Genomic DNA, 20,055 nt, shown 5'->3' with positions numbered 1-20,055 from the left:
GTCGCTCTTTATCGCGCTGACAGTCCCGGTTACCTCAACGTCACTTCCGGCACGTGGCCGCCCCCCCTACGGGAGCAGGTAGGCGCGCCGGTCCTCGGGGGCCGTCCCGGGCCCGGCCCCAGCAGGGCGGGCGCAGCCCCGGGTGGGAGACCCCGAGGCCGCCCCGGGGCGCAGGCTGCGGGCCGCTGCCGCCCGGCCCAGCGCCGTGACAGCCGCCGGCGGCCCGCCCCCCCCCCCCGCGGCCCCTCGGCTGCCGCCCGAGCATGGCCGTCTTCGACACCCCCCAGGAGGCCTTCGGGGCCCTGCGCCCCCTCTGTGTGCAGCTGACGAGGGCCCAGACCATGGAGAACGTGGCGCGCCTGCAGGCCCACCTGGCAGCGGTCAGCGCCTCGGCCCTGCAGGAGCTGCAGGAGTACGTCCTCTTCCCCCTGCGCTTCGCCCTGAAGGTGCCGGGGCCCAAGCAGGAGCGCCTGGTGCAGAGCGTGGTGCAGTGCATTTCCTCCATCCTCACAGCAACGTGCGTGAAGAAGCAGGAGCTCCTGCAGGAGCTTTTTTCTGAGCTCTGTACATGCCTCTCTCCGCTGTCTGGTTCAAGCAAACCAGCCTCGCTGTCAGAGGAGTTAAAGTTGGCTGTAATCCAGGCACTCCACACCCTGATGCATTCAGCTTATGGGGATGTTATCTTGTCTCTGTATCAACCTTCCACCCTCCCTCTCTTAGGATTTGCTGTATCTTTGCTTCTGGGCCTAGCAGAGCAAGAAAGAGCAAAGCAAATTAAGATCTCTGCTTTGAAGTGCTTACAGGTCCTAGTTCTGCAGTGTGACTGCCAGGAGCATCGACACCTAGACGAAGACGAGGCACAGCAGTGTGGGGATTTGTTTGCTTCTTTTCTACCTGGGATTTCCATCACACTGTCTCGGGTTATTACTGGAGACATCAAACAAGGTCACAAAACCACTGTTTCTGCCATCAGACTCTTTTATCTGATTGTGGGCTTGGTAATGGCTGATGAACAGCTAGCCAGAATCCCAAAGAATAAAGAAAAGCTGCCAGTGGAACAAGGCAGAATATCAGAACTAATGGTCCATAGAGGACCTGACTGGAGTAAAAGTACTGCTGAAAAACTCTCTCTCCTGCTGCATAAAATAGTTGAATTTTCTTCAGTTCACCCCCACTGGAAAGTGAGACTGGAGCTGGTGGAACTGGTCCACCACTTACTGAGGAACTGCAGTCACTCACTGGTGGACTCGTTCAGTCATCTTTTAAAGGCCTTGGTTGGGCTGGTGAACGACGAAAACAGTGAAGTTCAAAGCAGGTGTAATGAGGTTCTGCAAGGCATTGCAGAGCAGAGGATCATAGCACAGAACAGGGCTCTTGCTGATGTCCTCTCCGAGAACCTCCACTCCCTTGCCACAGCTCTTCCTCGCTTGATGAACTCTCAGGATGACACGGGCAAGTTTTCCACTTTAAGCTTGTTGCTCGGCTATTTGAAGCTGCTGGGCCCCAAGATTAACATTGTTCTCAACTCCGTATCCCACCTCCACCGTCTGTCCAAAGCGCTGATGCAAGTTCTGGAGTTGGACGTGACAGATGTAAAGATAGTGGAAGACAGGCGCTGCGGCTACGAGGGTGCCTGCGGACCTTCGGGCTCCTTGCAGCACAGTGTGCCGAAGGGCAGATGTCAGAAGAAATACTTCCGCTTCTTCACGGAGGAGAAAGTTTTCCAGCTCCTTCAGCAAGTTTGTCGTGTTCTTGGCTACTACGGGAACCTCTATTTGCTTGTGGACCATTTCATGGGGCTGTACAGTGAATCTGGCATGTACCGAAAGCAGGCAGCGATGGTCCTCAATGAGCTGATTGCAGGAGCTGCTGGAATGGGGGTGGATGTCCTTCAAGAAAGGGAAATTTCATTGAACATGGATGATCTCAAAGGGTCCATAATGTCCATTCTCGATGAGTACACAGACCAGGCGAACTGGTATTTGATCACTAGCATTGATACAGAAGAAATCAGCCATGAGCACTCTGAGCAACATTCAGGACTTACTGCGCGTCCAGGAGGTGCATGCAGTAGCATTCTCCTTCCACCCCCAGAGCCCCATGTAACGACCCGCACCATGAACAGCAACATCTGGCAGATCTGCATCCAGCTGGAAGGCATCGGCTGCTTTGCTGCTGTCCTTGGGAAGGAGTTCCGGTTGCTTCTGCTGTCAGCTCTCTACCCTGTGTTGGAGAAGGCTGGTGACAAGACTCTGCTCATCAGTGAGACGGCACTGGGGACGCTGGTAGACATATGCGAGGCCTGCAGTTATGACTCCATGCAGTCTTTGATTAATGAGAATTCTGACTATCTGGTGAACGGGATTTCCCTGAATTTGCGCCAGCTGGCACATCAACCACATGCTTCCCAGGTCCTGGACACTATGCTGAGGCATTCAGATGCCAGCTTGCTGCCACTGGTAGAAGACGTTATCCAAGATGTCTTGTCTGCACTAGATCAGTCTTACAATAACCAGGCTTCCTCTTTCCTCAGGGTCCTCCACTCAGTAATGGCAGCTTTAGGTATCTAAGCGACGTTTACTTTGTGTAATTCAGTCTTACTGTAACGAAGGGTACTTGTCTTTGACCTTTCGACTTGCCATGGGAGATTTCAATTAGCCGAGGTACTGCAGCGGGATGGCAACTGTGCTTTGCTTGGTGGGCCAGCTCTCAAGCAAAGTTTGCCAATAGCTTCCCCTCCCCACAGCCAGTTTCTGTTGGCCTGGCCTGCAGACTTGCAGGAACGTGGCCTGTAGTGGTTGAGGATGGATTTGCTGCTCCCATAAGCGTTCTGTAGAAGCATGTGGACCGTTTTCCTGTTTACTTTGGGGTTTTAATGTTCTCATACCATCAGGGAGGTCACGGTGATGTGACAGCAGGTGCCTGATTCTGTAGTTCAGTCCCATGAGACTTGAGAGTCATGTTCATCTCTCAAGGAGTCTGTGGCACCTTGCTGACTTACAGGAGGGGATCATGATTACTTAGTGACATATCAGTTCCTTTTTTTGCAGTCCAGTGGTTTGGATCGTCCTGTGGTGAGGAACACCAGCAAAGGCAGACTGCCAAGTGGCAGAGCAGGACTTTGTCCCAGGGGCAGGAGGTGGTGACAAGGCAAGAAGTGGAACGATTCTTCCTTGACTATGTCAGACAGAAGCAGATCGCAGAGGGCAATCTTCCTGACACAGGAGATGAGGAGACAGGTCAGTACTGTGCACGACTGGAGAAAAGTGTGTTCAACTTGGAGAAAGACAGTGACCTCTGAGGTTTCCTTTTGTCAGATGGGAGACTTGGGACCAGGCTGAAAGCCTAGCGCGCTCCTGACAGTCTCAGCTCTGCTTGGAGCTGACCTTAGCTCGTGTAAGGTGCTGCTGGGTGTTCTTGCTTTGTTCTATGCAGGGGAGGGAGTTAAACGTTTGCAGATCAAGGCTTATCTAGCTCTAAGACACAAGCACACTGTTTTTCCTTACCTCATAGCAGGCCATCTGGCATCACGACCCAAAGTTCTGGCATCCTCTTTCCAGGATGCTACTGCATTTTCCTCACCCTCTCTTGGGAATCCCTGTACCATTTTCTCCTGGTTAATGATGCCACCACTCCCTTCTCACTTGGCCTTGCAGGCCCTGCAGACATTCATATAGGGAACTTTTTAGTCTTTGCTGGGATGTGCTGCAATCCTGACCTTTAAATACTTCATCTTTAAATACCCAGGCTTTTAATTTTTAATAAAAATCAATGGGAAATAAGTCCACGGTGAGGAAAGCCTGCAAATGTCAGACCAACTGCATTGTCCAGTAAAGAAAGCAAACCTTCCCTAGTCCCACACTCTTAACCGAGTCTGACACTTAACTCACAGAACTCAAGCATAGGCTTGACTATATCTGAATACGTTGAAAAATGCCAAAGGCCTCACTTGAGAATTTGCAGAGTAGTTGTGGGTGGGTGTTGTGATCTCCCAGAACTTCCAAGTCATTTTCATGGCTGTAGTCATGGTTTTGATCTTCCAGATGAGGTTTCCCCCCTTGCTAAGCTGGAGCCAAACAACTCCACCACAGAAGGAGAAACTCCACTGCCAAGCCATGCTCAACTGGCCAAAGATGTGATGGAGAGATGCATCCATTTGCTGTCTGACAGGAACCTCCGAGTGCGGCTGAAGGTTAGTAAATGCCGGCTTTGAGGGGACAGGGGGTGCTGGTGTTTCATCAACGTGCACGATGCATGCTGGGTTTCCCGCCGTAACGAGGTTAGTGCTGCCATATGCTTATTCAGGACAGACCCTCTAAGTGTCGGCAAGAGAAAGAGAGACAGTTCTCTGGGAGTAGTCTGGTTTAGGCATGGCAGCCAGGGTGAACAGAATCTTCAGGGTGGCTTCATAAGGCACTTTCCCTTGATGCTCACGATAGTCAAGTCTTGTGCCTCAGCCTTTGGTGGAGGAGGCAGAAGCATCTTTATCCCATCCAGACCTCCCATCCCCCTTCCTCAGACTGCAGCGCACAGACTGATGAATGTTTCTGAAGTTGCTGGGGTGGTGATAAGCAGGACTAAAAGCCTGGGGTTTTTTAATTATGAAAATCCTTTGAAGGTGGCCTCCTTTGAAACTGCAAAGCAAGACAGAAAATGCAGCAGTGAGGCATAACCCAGATTCTTACCAGAGAGGCCCCAGCCCTACCAGGTGATCTGCTGCCGTGCCACAGCAGCAGTAAGGTCCTAGTGCACAGCTCAGCCTGCAGGATCAGGCCAGGAATCACGCCCTGGTTCTAGCCTGGCTCTGTAGCCCAGCACAAGTTATGTCACTGTGCTACTTGTCCCTTTCTGAACAGGCCTGTGCTCTGTGCACTGTTCTGTTATCCCAGTTCATGCTGAGGTAAAACTGTACCCTTTTGTATTAAAGCCCTTCTTTCTCCTGGCTCCCTGGTGTGATGCTGGGGATCCACCTGAATGCCTGGTGCTGCTGGTGCTGCAGCACTCTGAAAGTCTGTTACCTACCCCTCCTGCCCAGGTCCTGGACATGCTGGAGCTCTGTGTAACTGTGCTGCATCCTCACGGAAACCATCTGCTTCCCATGGCTCATCGTGTCTGGCCGGCTCTCGTCACCCGGCTGACTAGTGATGACCCTCTGGCAGTGCTCAGAGCCTTCAAGGTACAGTAGCGAATCTCTGCCAACAGCCTTCAAGCTGGTGCTTAGAAAGCAAGTGGCTCAGGCATTGCTGAGGCCCGTGAGAGAAGCACTCAGCTTGTGGAGTGATTTTTAAATGTGGCTCGGAACACAGGGTCGCCACCCTGCAGTGGGTAGGCTTGTACCCCTCCCACTGCAGCTTATCTGCAGGTAAAACCTCGACGCTGTTCCTGGGGGAAACGGCTATATTAGCGGTTATTGCAGGGAAGAGGAAAACAGTTCTTTTACAGCCTAAGCAGCCGTCAGAGGCACCGTATGGTGCAACTTGCCCTTGCTGGAGCCACAGTCCCAGCAGCCCCCTTTGGAAGTCTTAGACTGAAGAGAAGGGATTGCTTTGCGATTGAGGCATTGGCAGGGGAGGAGAGAGGTTAACCAAAGACTTAGCCTCATAACAACACTATTGAAGAGCTCCTGATTGCATTCTCTTCCTGACTCACAAGTTGGACAATAAAGCATGTTTCCAGAGGTAGCCAGTCCCAGGGTTTCACAGGGCTTCCTCTGCTGTGCAGAATGAGATTCATTTTAGAATCCTTCAGTGTGAATAAGAGTTTTGATTCCGCAAATTCAAGAAGCCATGCACCAGAATTTCAGAGTAGCCATACCTCACATGTGCCAGCCCTAAAAGAAGGGAGAGATCGCTACACAAAAACTAATTAACTCTTGAAAAGTCCAAGGGATCATTACAATTAGCACTGAGTTTGGGTTTTGTTATTAGAAATCCCCTGTGAGTCTCTTCCTTCCTAAATCTCAGGACAAGAACCATAGTATCTGTGTAAGCCAAACACAACATAACCAGCATATCAGTCCTGCACACAAAGATCATGAGCTTAGTGAAGTTCCAAGAGAGAACTATGTTCTGGCCACATGGGTTGGCCCCATGGATGCCCCCTTCAGTTTTACATTTTTAGCCATTCTCTAGGCCAGTTTGGTTTTTATCCTGGGCACACACCAGTAGTGCTGGGTGCCCTATGCTGTAGCCAGTCGGCCTTTCTGTTCACTGGCATGCTTGTAAAGATAGACTGTTTCCACCACAAAGGTGATTTATATTTTAATGGCATTTTCCATCAGAGGCTTCTCCAGCAATTCCGAGTAAGACTTCACAAGCTACTTACCTTTGCTGTGCTAACGAGAGTAGGGCAACTCCAGGAGGTTAGCCATATGAAATTGAAGAGCAGGGTGCAGGTCGCTCGGCCTCTCCATCGAGCATTCGCCTTCTGCTCATTATGGGAAACTGTGGCAGGTGTGGTCACGTTGCTCTCAACTGCAAAAAACTTACCAAGGTAGAATGAATGCCTTATCCCCCGAGCTGGTAAGGATTGCTGAGCTCCTCCCAGACCCGTTTGTGCACCTATCCTCCAGTAACTGATGTTTCTCCACTAGGTGCTGTGTACCCTGGCTCAAAAGTGTGGGGACTTTCTGAGGCAGAGATTCTCCAGAGATGTCCTGCCTAAGCTGACCAGTTCCCTCCTCAGCCAGGCCCCAGCAAGTGCCAGAGCCGGGCCTGTGTACAACCACACGCTTGCCTTCAAGTTGCAGCTGGCTGTGTTGCAGGGACTGGGTTCTCTGTGTGAGAAGTTGGACATGGGTGAGTACCAGGGAAAATACAGGTTGTATAAGATCTCTGCCGGACTTACCTCTTCTCCTTGCATCTCAGCTGACCAGGCCTGCATTTGCTTCTTATTCTTCTGCTGCCCCATGGGATTGATTTCCTGAGCTTCTCCAGTCTCATCCCATTCAGGTCCTGTTGGGCCTTAATCTGTCCTCTTTGAGAGCTCTGTGCAGAGGGGCTGGTCACTCTTTACCCTCCAAGAGACAAATGGGAGAGAAGGTTCCCCGCACCTTGTAGAATCTGACTGCCTATCTCACTTGTGCAAGAGAAGTGGGTATAAAGTGGAGTGCCTGAGTTGCTGCAGCTGGGCCTGTTGGGCCATGCTTTGTTCTTAATTAACTGAAGAACTGGAGCCCAGATAAGACTTCTGGCTAAGCCGCCTGGTTCCATTTTGGGGCATCTCTCTGGGTGACCCTTTAAATGCAGCAAATCACATTCTTCTGCTGAATGAAACTCTCTGAAGTTCTCCTAGGTTAAATTTCTGGAGCTGACTTTGAGGGAGAAGGTTTGCTAGCTAGTTGCTCTTTTCCTCTCTCAATGCCCTTGATTGCTTTCCTAGCTTTGCAGCATGATTCTTAAGAGGCAAGGTCAGAAGAGCTCTGGGTCAGATAGTTCAAAGGCTCGGAAGCCTCTTACTGCCAATTTAGAGCTCATTCTGTTAGGCAGCAGCCGCTGAGTAGGTTACCTCCTACCCTTCTTTTCTGTTCCATTTCTGCAGGCGAGATTGACCTGAATAAAGTGGCAGATGCCTGCCTGATTTACCTCAGCGCCAAGCAACCCATGAAATTGCAAGAAGCTGCCCAGAGGTAATGTCTCTTAAATGCAGGTGTATCAGGTGTACAAATAATGTGGGACAGAGGGAGCACAGTAACCCCTTTCCTCCATCCAGCATGTTTGAGTCCTGTACAACAGGGTCTCTCATGGAAGTTAACCCCTTTCTCTGGTGAAGTACCAGTTACTACCCAAAATGGGCTAGAGAGGGTAGCTTGCCCACAAGTTACAGTTGACTTTCAGATTACCTTGCAATGCATTTGGGCACAGAGGGGGAAGATGTGCTACTTGCTTTTTTCTAACCACCTCCTATGCTAGAATACTTAGGGCTCTTGGCCCACTGGTGGCATAAAACTGCAGAAGGCAAGACATCTATGCAAGAGAATGTGCCAGACATTCCCATGTATTTTATCACTTAATGCCTTCTGCAGGCTGGGGGATTTACTTCTGTTATCCTTCCATTTTCCTTGGGCTCCTGTGAGCACATCAACCCAGGCTCTGCCGGGTGGACCAGAGTTTCTTTGGGAAGCTGTCAGTCTTGGCACCAGTCTTACTCTGAGAAGGCTGGGAGAGGTTAAAAGAGCACGAACAGTTTAGGTGAACACACATCAGCTCTGTGAAGTGTTGACAGACATACTTTGCTGCTTGGTGTACAAAATCCTGCTCAGCATATAACTGCTGTCAGGATAAGAAATGCTGTTGTCATATGTTGTCACCTGGAAACAAGGCCAGAGATTTCAGCAGGCAAAACGAGTCCAGCTACAGAACACGCAAAGTGAATAAGAAAGCCATGCACCTCTGTCTGTGCTGAAGGACGGGGTAAAAGCCCCCCTCTTTCTGTGTGGCCAACCCTCCCCTCCCCTCCCCTGCGGGGAGAGGAAGCGCACAGTGAGCAGGTTCAGCAGGCAGTGTGGATTTCAGAGGGCTGTTGAAAGGGAAGAGCTGCCCGTTCCCTTTTACCGGAGCGCAGGCCTCCCAGGGGGGTCCAGGGTGTGAAGGGCTTTTGTGTGGCTGGGCAGCGGTTTAGAGGGAGAGCGCTCTCAGAAGCTGTAGCCATACCTTTGTTTGTATTCCTGCGCGGTGAGAGTAGGTTTATTTTTACCTTAGTGGCTTTTATTGCATCGCAGCAGGCTTCAGCAGCATTTGTTCTGCAACGGGGTTCTTCGCTGCAGGCTTGCATACCCTTAATACAATAAAGCGTTCATCTGTGTAAGCAATGCTGGAACGGAAAGCAGAACACCAGGATTTATCTAGATATTTGGAATCTTAAGCTTTTAAATCATTAACAAAGCAGTCTGAAAAGCTGTGCAATTTCCCCCCACAGCAGGGGTGGGGGGAAATACTGAATTAGCTCTATGACGTGATAGGGTCATTAGAAGCTGTATTGTGAAGCAATCTCACTGTTACTGGAGAAAAAGGGCAGCAAAGTTCAGGGCAAGTAACACTTTTCTCCTGTATATTATTTATATTCTATTTTAAGGGAAAAATGCTACATGTTACACCACTCCCCCATGCCTTTGATGCATCATACATTACATATTTCACTGAACAAAGCAAGGTCTTCTGTGAACAGCTCTCATGTGTAGCTCTGTTGGCCGACATACACATGCACTGAGGCATGGATCGTGTCTGGCCTGATACTAACTATGCATATGGCAGTACTTGTAGTTTTAGTCTTTTTTTTAGTTTAGTCCTGTCTGACCCCCTGGTTTTAAGCTGGATGGATCAGAGTTAAACGTATCACAATCACTTTTAACTATACTACACATGGTATGAGGTTTCAGCTTGGAAAAGTCAAAATTAGTTTGCACCATAACAATGAGCTCTGGCACCAGGATAAGAATCACTTCTCAGCCATGCTTCAGCTTTCTTTCTCCAGCTGCTTAACCACCAGATTCCTGTAAGCTCTGGTCCTTTTCCTTGCTCTCCATGTGCCTGAAAGTAATCCTGCAAACTGACACAGGTTGTCACATGTAAGGCCCTTTCCATGTAGGCAAGGGCAACATTATCAGCCTGCTACATGAGAAATTGTGCATTTTAAATGCTTCTAAAAACAGACAGACCAGAACTAATCTTAGCCACAGCATGAGTGCCAACATACATCACATAACTCAGCTTTATCGCTGCAGAAATCATACAAGGTAAAAAGATGTTTGGAATCAGCTTGCCATATTGATTTATACTAACTGGCCTTTGCTCAGCTTTTTGGATTCATACTCAACTCATGAGTTGTGACCTGCCAAGAACAAGGTCAGGTCTTACAAAGTTGTAGCTCCAATAACTCCCTGCACTGACTAAGCAAGGATTCTGTAGGTATGCAAAGAGCTAAGCAGGAATTTTTGGCCAAGGTGCTGGAGCCACACAAAAAAAAAAAAAGGGAGTTTTGGCTGTCTTCCAAGGATTTTATCATGCCCGAAGGAGGCTGCTTAATCCTATTTATGGGACCCTGTAGTTTTATTAGATGAAGCAGTGGGAGTAAGTGAATTTTGTAACTGCAGCATCATGCAATACTCAACAAGCAAAAATAGATGCTGGGGAAAAAAACAACTCCAGCATGACTGAGGAAGAGAAAATGGGACAATAGGCTTTATTAGAAGATGACTGCTGGGAGTATTCCAGGAGAGGAATATTATCCAAAGCTTGGAAAAAAAAAATACTGAAGAGGCGTTTGGGAAGGCTAGGGAACACTAGATACATCTTTGCTTTCGTTGAAAATAAACCAGTGCAACTGTGGTTAAGGTGACCAGAAACACTTGAGCAGCTATGGGGTGGTGGTGTGGGGCCAAGCACTGGGAACAAGGTGGGGGGGAAGATGGTGTAAACTGAAAGTCACAATATGTAAATCTGAGCTTCTCATCAATTTATTAAGTTGCATCATCCCTGACAAGCTTTTCACTTGGGGGGGGAACAACACCAAACCAACTTTGAAGGAAAAGAGATTAAGGAATTGTCATTGGCTATATCAACACTTCACAAATAGTTCTGCATCTTTTCAGTTTGAACTGTAAACTCCAAAACAGTCACTTAATTCCTAATAAATGTTTACAGCCTGTGAAGTTTACCCTTTGACCTTTCAGTCAACAGTCTGGGTAGAAATGGGTTTTTTTCTGGGATGCAGAAAAAAATTTCCCCAGTTCTTCCTGAAGTCTGTGGTGAACTGTATCTAGTTAAGCACTCAGCAGAGATGCAAAAGCCAGAGACTTGTCCTTTTGCCAGCCTGTTCACTGTGCCATGGCTTTGCTTAGAGTTTGGGAAAAGACAAGGCAACAGAATAGCCAAACTCTTCTCTGTGCCAGTAGAATAAGTTGTTAGCACAACTGGAACAAATGAGCTATTTTTGGACCTTTTTAGATACCAGAGTTGATTATGCAGTGTACCTCTTTTGGTTTGATTGTGTAGTTTATTGGATACTTATTGACAGCTGTCATTCGCAGGCTGGGCTGACATACACTAAGCCAGCCACCTGCACAAGGCAAAATTCAATAAAATTATATTTAAGTAAAAAAAAAAAGCAACAACAGAAAACAAACCTGGATTAACCCCAGGATTCTTTGCCATGGAAACAGGTTGCTTAGAAACTACCCCAGAGTTAGTTTGAAAATGTGAAAGTCAAGTTGTTCTTTAGGCTGCACAGCACTCCGGGTTATCAGGAGATAATCACATGCCTCAGGCCATTATGGGCACAAGAGGCAGTGGAGTTCTCCAGGGACCAGCTAATCTCTTGAGGGTTGCTCTCTCCAGAGCAGCTGCTTGGGAAGAGGTTGGAGAGCAGGGTGTCTTTGCTGTGAGTATAAGAGGTGAAGTTGTGCATGCGCTGGAGAAGCAGAAGCCAGCTGAATAGTATTCCCTGTTCCCATGTTTACTTCCCAGTGATTCACCTTTCTTGCCCAGTCCTATCCGCCCCAGCCATAAGGAGCGAGGATTATTTCTATGCAGCTGCCCACCAGCAGCAGCCCATCATAAGCTAGGGGAAGCCACTGGGACTGCTCTTTGCTGGCAGGCAGAGAGCTGCTCGCTCACACTGTCATGGCCAAGCGAGCACCAGGAGAGCACTGGCAGCCTGCATGGCTTGGAGAGCTGGTGCAGGGATGCTGGCAGGTGCCAGCTCTAGACCCTGCCCCGGCGAGTCTGCCTGCACGTTACTCAGTCTGGCACCCAGGTCGGGCCAGTCCTCCTTTTTCCAGTCAGCAGAGCTGCAGTAACAAAGCCGGGGAGCGGAGAACCCCATGAGCTCACCTGCATCTGGCCATCCCCCCAAAAGAAGGCACGTTGCTGATGCCGTTGTTGCCAAGCACAGCTATCACTTCGGAGCACGTTCGCGCTGGGTTCCTCTGGAGCAGACAGATAGGCACTGCAAAGGGACACTGCCAGCAGCTTGCAGTGGCAAGGTCCTTCCCTCATTGCTCTTCAGAGACCTGCACTGAGAGACAGGCAAGTGGTTAATGGCAGAGAGGCAAAAGCAACAACTTTGACCGCTCGTGGGGTAACGAGTCATACAGCCACAAGATTATTGTGAAGAGACAAGGGAGCTTTCTAGTGCTCCCATCTCATTTCTCTGCTTTTTCAGGTTACCCATGGCACTGCACTCCGTTTCAGAGGAGAGCTTCTAAAATGGGATTTCTGCCTGCTCTACATAGCAAGCAAGCTCACTTTAGGGATAAAAGTTCTTCAGGGAGAAGTTTTGACAGCAATCAGGGCTGGATTTTGTGTGGCTTTTATAGCAGGTGATCTTTGATTTTAGAGGGGGGAGTTCTGTCCTGTGCCTGGGGGAACAGGCCTACCCTCTGGTCCTCTTCACGTTACCTCACCCAGCCTTTGCTCTCCTCATGGCCCCATGATTTCAGTAGAAACTAGAGACCTAAAGATGTACAGCTAGGCATTTACTGGACTCTTGCAAAGCAGACCTGTAGGTTTGGCGAGTGCTGCGTACCCTTGGTGCTCGTAGTCTCTGTGGGAGCACAGAGTACTCAGCACCATGCAGGAGGAGGCCTTGCAGTACTGTCAGGGCAGCCTGCAAATTCTAGTTTGATTTTGTATGTTGCACAGCCAAAGGACTTAATACCAGTTAAGCCCAATATGCCTTCTGTGCAGTTAAACCCTGACACAGACCTAGCCAAGCCCAAAGGTTACCGACAATGAGAACTGGCAGAAAGGAGTGAGTGTAGGTCATGCAAATCAGCCATTTGCTCTTTTCTCCTGGGAGCTTCCTGCTCTCCACCAAGACTGTCTGCAAAATCTTTGTTACAGCAGCTCACAGCCGGAATCAAAAGTGTGAAGGCATACTCAAAAGTCAAATCCCCCACCTTGCCTGGTGTATTGAAATTCAAAGCAAAAGGCATCAGCACAGGAGTAACGCATTAGAGGAGGCTGTCATTCCTCTCTTCCTCTATTCTATTCTATTGTTAATGAAGGTTTCTTGTTTTTTTTAAAAAAGAAAATCCTGCTTTTTGAAAGGTGCTGTGCAGAAGGAAGACAATTTGGAGGCAGCTAATAAGGACTTGGGATGAGGGGAGACCTCACGTAAACAAAAAGCCCTCAATACAGCATTCAACTCTACTTGTGGCCCAGCCTGGACAGCTGTCCAGAAATACCCTTGGTTTTGCCACCTCTGAAAAGGGAGAGAAGTCCAGATGGGTTGACCCCCTCCCCAAAAGTAGAGGGGGTGGTGAACAACATAGAAAACTTCTCTTAAGAGCTCTGTAGGAGCGATTGTCCAGAACACGCCAGATGTAAGTAGCACATGCAATACTCCACAGTCACCTCTCCAGCACTTGGGACAGGCTGATTTAGAACGGCTTTTGCCAGCAGCAGCCCATGATGCTGAGACCAAAGCCAGGGTCAGTTATTCACCAGCTGCTTGTCTGGTGTCGATAACTTACTGTGTAGCACAACAAACTATTTTTCTCCCACTTGCTAGTAGATATGAAACCACTGAACTGTCTTCTCTTGGGCACAGGAGCCATTTTAATGGCTCTCTCTAATGAGCCTCCAAGTCCGTTCAGCTGTCAGAGGCTGCAGACAACAAAGCTTTCCATAGCTCTCTGTTAATGACCCTGTTGGGTGCCAATCAAAAGGCCTTCTCCTTACTCTTCTCTCCTTTCTTCCCACTGTTTTCCAAAGTGTTTTCCTCCACTTAATGCACATGGACCCTGACAGCACCTGGCTGCTCCTGAATGAGGTCTGCTGCCCTCACCAGTACGAGCCCCCCCACATCAGCCTGTGGCCAGTGAAGCTAAGTGGGATGGGGAGCCGGCGGAACGAGTTCACCGACAACGTGCTGCTCCTGCTACAGAGGCTGCAACAGCAGGAGAGCGCAACGCCATGGGCTGGCACCCAAGAGGCATCTCCTCCTTGACAGACCTACGCAGCAGCTGGGAGGGGAAAGAGGAACCACCGGGATAGAGCTCACCTGGGAAAATCCCGTCATTTAGGCCCCAAATCATTCTGGGGGCAAAGGAAGGGTTGCCCAGCCTGGGGCACTGGCCAAGACACCCTGCCCATGGGCAGAAGTTTTATTTTTTTTAAACAGTGTTTGAGGCTGAGGTGGGTGCATTGCCCCGATTTCTCCTGACTTGGATTTCTCTCCAGCACCATGTGCAGAGAAGTACAAGGGGCATAGCACATCTATTTCAAGATCTTCAGTTACGAAGAGAGAGTCATTTTCCAGAAATGACTTCCCAACACTCGATCCTTTGGTGGTGCCCTTCAGCACCCCCTGACCCCTCTCCAACTTCCTCACAACTGCCATATTCCCTCCTGTTCTCACATGGACAATGATTGCCAACTCAAACAAAAGCTTTTTCTGGAGAGAATCTGGTTTGGGGTGTGTTAAAAACCTTTTTTTTTTTTTAAAAATCACTTAATATCAGAAAAAGTTACAATGCATTTCCAATAAATTCCTCAGCAGTATTACTGGTGAGAACAACATGTCCTCTTAGAAACATCCCTGCTGTTCCTTATAGCTTGCAGTTTGCTAAGACTGGCTGCTGAGACCGGCCGAACGCGTTGTGCTCCCTGATTCTCACCACTGAGTGGGAGAGATTCTTTAGAAAAACAGCCAGCCCTGATTTACAACTTGCAAGTGATTTAAGACTCCTCCTCGTTCCCAGATTACCTGCCATTCTCAGAGGCCATTTCTCAGACCTCTCAGATTCTTAACACCCACCCCGAGGAGAACTAGATGAAGTAGCGCCCCGTGCCCCAGTACAGCCTCCCAGGTGGGGTGTACGTGGTCAGACGGTGCGGGCAGTGACATTAGGTGTGAGCATGATGGTACCACGGCAGTGCCACGGTTTGCTTGAGCTGGTGTAGCATGATGCAGTGAGCAGAGAGGACGACAAGTCTTTGGGGTCTGCTTGTTGCCACTGCCAAAGGGCCTCCCCTCCACCACACGGCACGGACTCACCGCTCGCCTGGAAGCTGCTGTAGCGTACTGCAGCTCCCGAGTCCTCCAGGCTCCGTCCCCAGAGGCTGCCTGCAGGTGCTGCTTTACCTGGCTGCTCCCAGACCACGCTGTCTCCTGGATTCATCAGCTTCACCCAGAGCGACTTCTGGCAGCAGGCTGCCTCCCCACAGACACTTGTGAAAGGTTTATGCTAGTGAAGCAAAGGGAGAGATCTTGACTGTAAATGTGGAGGCGAGCTCAGAAATACAAAAACCAAAGCAATAAACTGATTGTTACGTGGAACCGGCTTTGTGCATCACTGTTGGGGGGATCCCAGGGGAGTGTCCAACACATGTCTCAACTGTTGGGACCAAGGGGATTGCTGCTGATGCCCACACCCCCCTCAGCTGAGATTATCTCCACTTGTCTCCCAGGTTTTGTGCAGGCTTTACTCCTAGTTGCTTCTCCAGGAAAAAAACAAGTCAGTGGCTTTTTACCAGGTAGGACAGGGCTGCAGTTCAGCTTTTACCCTCTTGTGCTTTTTTTTAAATATATATTCAGTGCTTAACACTGGGTTGGATTTTGTACAAAGGAGCCCTTCAGAGTTGATCTGACAGGGGAAGACAGGAGAGGCAGAAAGGTGAAATATTACCTTTGGTCTTCAAAGCACCCTTGGGGTTGGTGCAGAATTTTCTGGATTGTTGTAGCACTTGATAAAACTCATCCATCAGGTGCACACGCTGCATCCAACCCGTCTCTGCCTTGCCTTCAGCGCTGGCTGGAGCTCACACGTGACACATCAGCAGCACTGCGATGGTGTTCGGTGCTCCTGCCCAGGCCATCTGTTCTGGTCTCTCCACGCACTGCCTCTCCCTGCAGCCACCGGTGCGGGGCTGTCAGGGGCTCCTTGTGGGCTGCACCTCTTGCCAGGGCAGTACAAGTGAAACATTGCCGACGGAAACCTGGGCCATCTTCCTGCAGCTTGGTATCAGCCCGGCGAGAAGCACCCCTCCTATTGCCGGGCGTCACCGGCTGGTCACAGGCTGCAGGCAGACAAGTGATTTATCTGCACATGCTCTGCTCCGTTTGAATTGGTCACCTCTGGGAAGCAGAAGTAGCCCAGCCTGGCTGGATCCACCTCCGCTGAGACAAGGCAAGATTCAAAGAAAAACCAATAACCTTTTTTCTAGCTTTTTTTAGAATAAAGTTATACATGTTTCTGAAAGGAAAAGCATAAAAACCAAACGGCATCTGCAGTATCCACCATGGCAAAACACCTCCCTGGCTGCCTTCCCAGCACCAGCCCTGTAAACCTGCCCGGGTTTCAGCAGCCAGCCCATCCTGCCCAGCCGCAGGGGCCCTGCAGACCGCAGCGGTGGGGTGTCTGAGGCCACCAGCCTGCTTGCGCCCACGACAAGGCACACCACCACGCAGGAGGACAGGCATGAGGCTCACGGGCGGCACTGTCACGTCAGAGTCCTCGCTCCCACCCCAGCTGATGCACACACATCCCCCTCTGGTCACGTCCACGCTAGCTCCCGCTCCTGGGGTCTTAACAGCCGCGGTGGGGACTGCGCCGCCACAGCTCCTGCAGACAGGGCTGGAAGTAAAGCCGTCTCCAGCAGGTACGGCATTTGGGGGCTGCAGACCCCCAGCACGTGCACAGGGACAAGTTGCCGGGATGTGCCCCATGGTCCGAGGTCTCATGGCACCGCACCAGAGCCCGGACCAGCCACCTCCCTCCGAGTGTGGGTGGGCAAGAGAGGCAGCGGCTGCCATTTCTCAGCAGGACAGTACAGACAGCAGGAGGGCTGTGACAACAGGAGAAGAATTAGTAATTACGGGAACTTTTCTATCTTCCCCATGTAATAGAGCTGGTGGCAGGGGAGCAACTGGAACCAGCTGCATCCATCGGGAAGGGGGCCTTGGGCTGCTGCTCCAGCACGGGCTTCCTGGTGACCCCATAACGCAGCCGTCTGGTTTCGGGGCTGACGGAGCCCTCGCTACTGAGCCAGGCGGCAGCACCGGCTGCGTGAAGCCGGGCTCACGGAGGGAGTTTGATGGGGCTCAGGAGCTGCTGCCACACTTCACACCGTGGTTAATAGGGCACATCACACTGAGACAGCAGGTCACTGCCATGGCACAGCAGGGACCAGGGTGCTCGGGTCCTTACAACAGCGAGGGCACGCTCCTGCCACGCTCCCTGGGGACAGGGCAGGACCCACCGCTATGTCCCTCCTGTGATGCCCCTTCCCAGCACAGAGGTGCTGTGTCCACGGAGGCAAATGCACCTTCCCATGCAGCCCCTTCTCTTGCTGGGCGTTACGTACCGGGCAGGGCAGAGCAGTGCAGGCAGGGAGGGCTGACGCCCGCTCCCCCAGGCCACCCTCCTGCCTTGCCCGGTGAGCAGGTCGGTGCATTGGTCACTGCTCCAGTGCATGCCCAGGAACCCTCCACATCCCCCCCAGCCAGGTCTCTGGCACAACCGACTGCACCGAGACACCTGCCAAATCCCAGTGCCAGCGTCCCCGGGTGCCCTCTCCGGGCTTCACGGCTCTCCTGGAGGTTTTCCCTGCAGCCAGCGGGGAGAGGCTGGCGTGTCTCAGTCACACGGCCGCCTGTCACGGCTCTTCTCAGCTTCGTTATCACCCCTGCTTTATTACAGGCAGAGTAAATTGCTTTTGTCTGAAGCGGGATAGTGGCCAGAAGAGTGACTGCGTGGAAATGGCATTTTCATGAGGCTGGTTCCTCCCCAGCAGTGACTTGCATATTAAGCTCAGCCCATTTGCAAGTGAGCTCAGGGGCTTCTCCGCTGCCCTGCCCGCACCCCCCTCCCCGGGCAGGCACCTGAGCAGCCCCCCACCCTGCGGGGGTCCGGGACGGAGCTGGGGGCAGCACCCCGGGGTGCAGCAGGGGTGCCCAGCTCCAGCCCATCGAGCGCCCTCGCCATCCGGGAGCAGAGCCAGCCCCAACGGGCACTGCCCCCGACTCCACAGAGCCGGAGGGGCCGTGCGGGGGGCACAGCCCTTCCCAGGCACAGCCGGAGGGGCTGCCCGCCGGCTCACCCCACTCCAACCACCCTCCCGGGGACAGGGAGCTGAGAAACCCACGTCCAGCCGCTGCCTCCGCGCACAAACCCAGCAGGAACGTGGGGAGAGCCCCACACCAGGGGTTGGGGGCACGGCCCCACATGCAGCCCCCAGGGTCAGGCACTGTCACAGGGCTGCGCACAGATCCAGCGGGCTTCCAGCCTCTCCTCCGACTCCCGCACCCAAGATTTTATATAAACTCAGCAAAATTAATCTCTTCTAATAAAACCTGTTATTTTTAAAGCTTGCCTCTAGGTTTCGCAAATTACTACACCACACAGCAATTTGTTTACTCTCCATTTGAGGTGATTTGCAGCCTTTTACCCTCCCCAAAGCAGCTCCAGCTCTTCGTTTTCCTCCTCTGTAGACTGTTTTTCATTGCTCCTGTGGCCAATGCCTCCCGCTCCCTCTTCTCCCCCCCAGCGATACAGCTCCCTGACAAGGAGCATCCGAGTGTAGCACGAGCCCCCACGGCTCTGCCAGGGAGAGCTACAGCACGGCGGCTGTTATTGCTTGTGGGAAAGCAGCATTTCCAACAACAGCCCCCTTGCCCTGCAGCTGCTTAATATTTTTCTCCTGACGAAGTACCCTGTGTGGTTACAGGCTCCTGGGCCATTTGCTTCCCTGAGAGCGTGGCTCTGCAGGTGAAACCCACAGCGTGTGGCAAAGGAGAGCATGGCTCTCACCACGTCCCGCAGTCACCAGCCGCGCCGTGCCCTTCCTCTGCCACCGGCGCTGGCTGACACCGGGCCAGTGGCTTTTGCTTTTGTTACTCTAACACATGACAAATCGCTTCATATCAGCAAAGCGAGAGGTGAGCGCTACGGAGCTCTGGGGATTAATAAGCTGCAAAGCAGCCGGGGGACTCCTGGCAGCTGGGGCCGAGCCAGGCACTGCCAACGCTGGGAGCTCCTCTCCCACAGGTGGGGCAGAGCCCAGTCCCAGGGGCAGCCAGCACCCCCACTTTGGGGACCCCGACCTCCCACCTGGCCCCAGACAAGGCCTTTGCTCCAGGAGCCCAGGCAGGGGTCAGGGCTGGCACTTGGCAGCATGGAGAGGGGCCGGAGCCCCAGTAGCCCACCTAGCCTCCCCGCTGCACCCATGGCCACGGTGTGGAGCAGCCCCCACTCACCTGGGACCCGGCCATATCCTGCACCCACAGAGCAGCAGCACCCAACTCCCAGGCAGGGCAGGGAGCTCCCACCCCACTCACCATGTGCAGCTTTTAAATGCTCTGAGCCCTCAGCTGCGGATGACGATGCCGATGCCCATCCCCGTCCCCACCCTCATCCCCACCGGCCCCAGCCCAGTGCCCAACAGCCCCAGCTGTGCCCCTTTTTAGCCAAGACAGTGCCAAAGCCACATCCCCTCACCGTGCCAGGGACAGAGACCACAGACCCCCAGCGGCTTCAATTAAAGAGCTTTATTAGCTGCAGCAGGTCTGGTGGTGGCAGGCGCGGCGGCATGGGCGAGCGGCGGCAGGGGAGAAGCGCCCAGCACCCGGATAGGGAGACCTGGTACCCCCCTCTCCCTCCCCGTGGCCCTGTCCCCAGTGGTGGTGTTTACCCGTGGGGGCACCAGGGACGGGCTCTGCCATTTGCACTGCGACACGGGAGCCCGTGAGCCGGACCCTGCCCGGGGCGGCGCGGTGCCCTGGTGCAGGAGGAAGGGAGGTCGACCGGGAGCAGGGGGCCGAGAGCCACACTGGCACAGGCCGTGGGGACGGAGCAAGGGCAGCCAGGGCTGACGATCGAGCTCCCCTTCTTCGGTCAAATGCGAAGGGCTGGGAGGAGCAATGGGTGAAAGCGGGCCAGCTCCAACGGCACGGCTCCCCGGGCACATGTGGCCCGCTGGCAGCTGCCTGGCTGGGCGATGCCGCGGCACAGCCCGCAGCACCACAGCTGTGCTGGGGAGTGTGTCGGCAGCGTGCCGTGCAGTGCCGTGCCATGCAGTGCCACGCCGTGCCGTCCTTCCTCCGCTGAGCTCAGGC

General features: G+C 52.3%; 1 protein-coding gene across 1 annotated transcript; it reads left to right on the top strand.

Annotated features, from left to right (window-relative positions):
* Positions 1-263: 263 nt before the first annotated feature.
* On the top strand, positions 264-13,996 carry TTI1 (TELO2 interacting protein 1). Its single transcript, XM_059827290.1, has 7 exons — positions 264-2,562; positions 3,051-3,239; positions 4,044-4,192; positions 5,036-5,176; positions 6,593-6,797; positions 7,540-7,627; positions 13,713-13,996. The coding sequence occupies exons 1-7, from the start codon at positions 264-266 to the stop codon at positions 13,945-13,947; spliced, it is 3,306 nt and encodes a 1,101-aa protein (XP_059683273.1). The 3' UTR covers positions 13,948-13,996.
* Positions 13,997-20,055: the final 6,059 nt, after the last annotated feature.

This window comes from Gavia stellata, chromosome 20 (assembly GCF_030936135.1).
Source record: "Gavia stellata isolate bGavSte3 chromosome 20, bGavSte3.hap2, whole genome shotgun sequence".
NCBI lineage: Eukaryota > Metazoa > Chordata > Aves > Gaviiformes > Gaviidae > Gavia > Gavia stellata.
The sequence above is the reverse complement of the archived record's forward strand: the minus strand, read 5'-3'. Positions and strand labels throughout refer to the sequence as shown.